The following is a 4037-nucleotide window of genomic DNA, read 5'->3' on the forward strand; positions in this document are numbered from 1 at the left end:
AGACGTTGTGTGGAATTGATTATTGTAGTCGGGTGCTCGAAGCATATCCGACAACACCACTGACTTCACTTGTGTAATGCATCCGGGGGGATGAGTGTTGTATTCGGACAGGTAAAGCATCTTTGATAGCACCCCCATATTTTTAATGATGCGCATCAATTGTGTCGGTTGTTCTCCGGTTCGCTACTACGTGCATTTGCATTTTCAGCGTTCTAAAGAGGGGACAAACCATAAAGCATACAACAAGAGTATAATAGTAATGTGTATATATATTTTTCATTTCACTATTATATAATTATTTTACAAATATATTAATTAAATCTTCCAGTCGGACGCAAGTGTATACCAGACACTTTCTTAGGATGTGGTATCCGGGTGGTTTGATGCTCGACTGACTCTAGAAGGTCGGGCCCTTGGCTTGGGACGGACCCGTGGCTAAATTGGGCTGACACCCATCTTTAGAAGTTGCGCACTAGTTCTGCGTCATGCATTTCCCTTGTAAGGGATCCTAGGTGTTGGAAGGAGTATATGGTCGATGGGTGGCGCCCAACCAGTAGCTTGAATTCCCGAGTTACCTCACATTTGGGGTGCTCCTCATCTCGTAAGTCTCTTAGCATTCTGGGGTCCCAAAGCCTAGTTGATTGTCCGGGATCGGACTTTTGTTTTTATGATGATGAGATACCCAACGCTAGCTGCCTAGGATGGTGTCGTACCCGACGCACCTCTTGGGGTGACTCATTCTGACCTTGCTCGCGTCTGGACTGAGTTCTTCCTCGAATTGATGAAACCCGAACGAAGGTGTGTTTGGCGAGATCAGACATGTGGCATCGCTCGACTGAGGGTGACATAATACCAGACCGACCTTGGATTTGCGAATCTGAATCTGAACCTGAAGGCGTCTAGGTTGATGCCCCCGGTTGACTTGGTCGTTCTATGATGGAATCTCGATCCGAGATTCCTGTTGGCCTCGTTTCGAAAGTAACTGTTTGTTCGATGTCAGATTGGAGCTCGGTGGATTCAAACAACACAGGTATGAGATTACTGCTTCTTGAAACTCCGATTTCTTTGCCGAATATCTCTTCGGAGCTTAGATGTGAGGATCGAACGTGAAATTCTAGAAATCGTAGGAATAAGAAATCACTTCCCACATACGGCGACACTGTTCTGTTGCGGAATCAGAAATGACGATAATTGCAGAAACTATGGCGAAACGGAACTTCTGAGGCACTACACTGATACGACACCATCGATCGAGTAATATGGTTTAAAGCTCTGTTGAATATGGCAATAGCATTATGCAAGGATGTATATAATTATATATACGAATAAGTCAAGTTCTGTGCATAAAAATTGGATCACTTTGATTTTGACGGAAAAAGAAATTGCAGCAGTGTGATAGATGATTTAATAATTCACCATATTACTGAAAAAAACAGCCACTAATACAATAATTATATTTTGGTTTTTTCTAATGGGTGAGAAAAAACTAGTCTTTATTCTCTCACGTGAAAATCACTTATGAGAAAACATAACATCAAATTTTGAATGTCAACATCCATAACAATCCTAGTGAATGAATGTATGCATACTATATTTGAAAAGTCACACTCAATTTCTCTAATAGAACCTGCATTGTCGCAAACAGAGAATTGAACGTCTTGACATTAAGAAATACCTACTGTACTGCAAAGCTGAGAAAAGTAGGGCAATTTTTTCTCTTATTACTTACTATACAAATTTTAAAAACAAAAATAATGATAGTTGAAACTTTATTAAATATTTTCAAACCAACCTGCTCTTTACTGAAATTAAGATAGACACACATTAATGCATGAACTCAGTGTCATTTCCCATGGCCTCCAAGATCTCATAAGGAAGAGTCATTGAAATGTCTATACTGCCCTCTTCTGCTCCAGTAAACACAGCAATCTTGCCGTTTCTTTTATTCGCACCCCCACATCGAACTGCCACCGGCTTTCCCCAGCCGAAATCATTACCATAAACATCAAACCTCGGAGAACTGCTTGTTGTCAATGTATAACAACGAGTGAAGTCACCACTTGTAAGCAACTTCGGGTTTGTCAACCAACACTGGTATCTGTTTTTCATTTTCTCATAATCAGAATTTACGGAAATCATCTTGTTCATCTCCAATGCCACCTTTCCAATCCCACACTCTAAAATCTCCCATGCTTTCATCGTGAAACCACAGAGCAACACCGCGTTTCCGAAATATTCATCTTCGAGCGGTGGAATCATCCTTGGCCTAACCCCGATCACCAATATGTAAAGAACGTCTTGTTGAGGATCAAGTCTTTCGCAACGAACCACAGAACGTAAAACATGAGATAATACCGCTTGAAGCGAAGATATTTGAACATTCTCAGTTTCAGTTTCTGTGTTTGCTTTTGATTTCAGTTCGGCGATCTTCTCCTTTGTGAAATGGAAAACTCTTTCAGCTATGTTCGTGGACTTGGAGCTATGAGTGAATTCAGCTGTGAAAGGGAAACGTATTGGAAGTTGATGAACGTCGTTTGGAAACCAGCGTTGGAGTGACGGATATTTGTTTAAAGAATCTCCTCGTGAGATTTGAGACCAAGAATTGATGAAATGCCAAAAGGACTTCCCGTCTGATGCAACGTGGTTTATTGTGAAGCCTATGAAGAGACCGTCCAGTAACTCCGTTACTTGGACAGCAAGAATAGGCTGGGAAGTGGCTTCCCAGTTTTTGACGCCGTTGAGAGGGAAGAAAGAGTACACAATGGGAGGTACAAAGTGGTTCTTGGGTTGAAGGATGTCGGAAACGCTAGTCTTTTCTGCTTTGGCGTGGACGAAGAGCGCGCCAACGTTGTTGCAGATGATGTAACATGATGATGAGGTGGTGTTGTTTTCTTCTTCTTTGTGTTGAGTGATTACCAGACGGCCGGCGAGTGGTGGAAAGAAAGAAAGAGTGGTGGAAAGGGTTTGTTTCAAATGATGGATTTGGTTTTTTGATGGATCAATTGGTTGGTGGAAAAGAAGGCCTTTTTGAATGGCTTCATGTGGGAAATATTGGAGATCCCATGGTGTTAAATGGATTTTCTGAAAGTTAGTTGAGTTTCGATTGTTGTTGTTATTGTTGTCACTTGGTGCTTGGATTATGCTTGTGGAGATCACTCTCACTGAATCATCCATGGTGCTAACTAATCTATCTCTCTTGAAGCAGTTTGGAGAGAGTTTCTTCGTTGCTAACAATGTTATCTAAGTGTGGAGGTGGATGAGGATGAGTGAGGATTATAGAATTTGACACTAATAAATAGAGTTGTCTTGAAATGGAAAAGGGCGAGGGGCCGGGAACAGTTATGCTATCAATGTTATGTTAAGGACACTTTTTTATTGTTATGTTTTTTCTAATAACAGAGAATAATATTATTTACATAGAAATAAAAGCGAACACGCAATTAGGTTCACAACTACCTCTTTTTGGACGGTAAAATCAATAATTTTAAAAATAATGTTCGTCTTATGAGACATGTCATTGCAAATGCATAAGCCTTTGAATTTTTTATAAAAGATTCATCTTGTTTTCGATGCTATGTAAAAAAAGTCAAATTCATGTTGATTGTTCGAATGAGTTTTCTAATGTTTGGAAACTTTACATGAGGAAACTTTGTGGGTTGTCTAACATATAGTAAACGTTCCAATCATTAGTCCCACAAGTAGGGGTGGTAAAACGGGCTCGACCCATCGGACATGCCCGTTTTGCCCGCACTTTAGTGCGGGGCGGGCCAAGGATTTAGGTCCTCACCCTCTAATGTGTCCGCCCCGTTTTTTTCGCGGGCACATGTATTTACATAAATTTTTGTATTTTTAGGCTTAAAGAGTTCAATGCCCGCAGGCTTTCCCCGCCCCGCCCTCACTTTTTTGCGGGGCGGGCCTAAGTTTTAGGCCCACATCCTCAACTATGACCGCCCCGCCCCGCCCCGTTTTTTTGTGGGCTTTTGCGGGACGGGTCTAAATGGGGCGGGCATGCCCGTTTGCCACCCCTACCCACAAGT

General features: G+C 41.7%; 1 protein-coding gene across 2 annotated transcripts; it reads right to left on the reverse strand.

The window, feature by feature from the left end:
- Positions 1 to 251: 251 nt before the first annotated feature.
- On the reverse strand, positions 252 to 3303 carry LOC127085586 (uncharacterized acetyltransferase At3g50280). 2 transcript variants are annotated; one of them, XM_051026096.1, is made up of 2 exons: positions 1793 to 3303; positions 252 to 1272 (listed from the first exon to the last, which is right to left on the reverse strand). In XM_051026096.1, exon 1 carries the CDS (start codon positions 3172 to 3174, stop codon positions 1825 to 1827), a length of 1350 nt encoding a protein of 449 aa, XP_050882053.1. In that variant the 5' UTR covers positions 3175 to 3303; the 3' UTR covers positions 252 to 1272; positions 1793 to 1824. The 2 variants fall into 2 exon arrangements, with proteins under 2 accessions (XP_050882053.1, XP_050882054.1); XM_051026097.1 differs by lacking the exon at positions 252 to 1272 and adding an exon at positions 1397 to 1691.
- Positions 3304 to 4037: the final 734 nt, after the last annotated feature.

This window comes from Lathyrus oleraceus, chromosome 5 (assembly GCF_024323335.1).
Source record: "Lathyrus oleraceus cultivar Zhongwan6 chromosome 5, CAAS_Psat_ZW6_1.0, whole genome shotgun sequence".
NCBI classification, from domain to species: domain Eukaryota; kingdom Viridiplantae; phylum Streptophyta; class Magnoliopsida; order Fabales; family Fabaceae; genus Lathyrus; species Lathyrus oleraceus.

Bases quoted from the DNA above. Each gene is read 5' to 3' on its own strand.
- LOC127085586 (XM_051026096.1), bottom strand. From the start codon at position 3,174: ATGGATGATTCAGTGAGAGTGATCTCCACAAGCATAATCCAAGCACCA.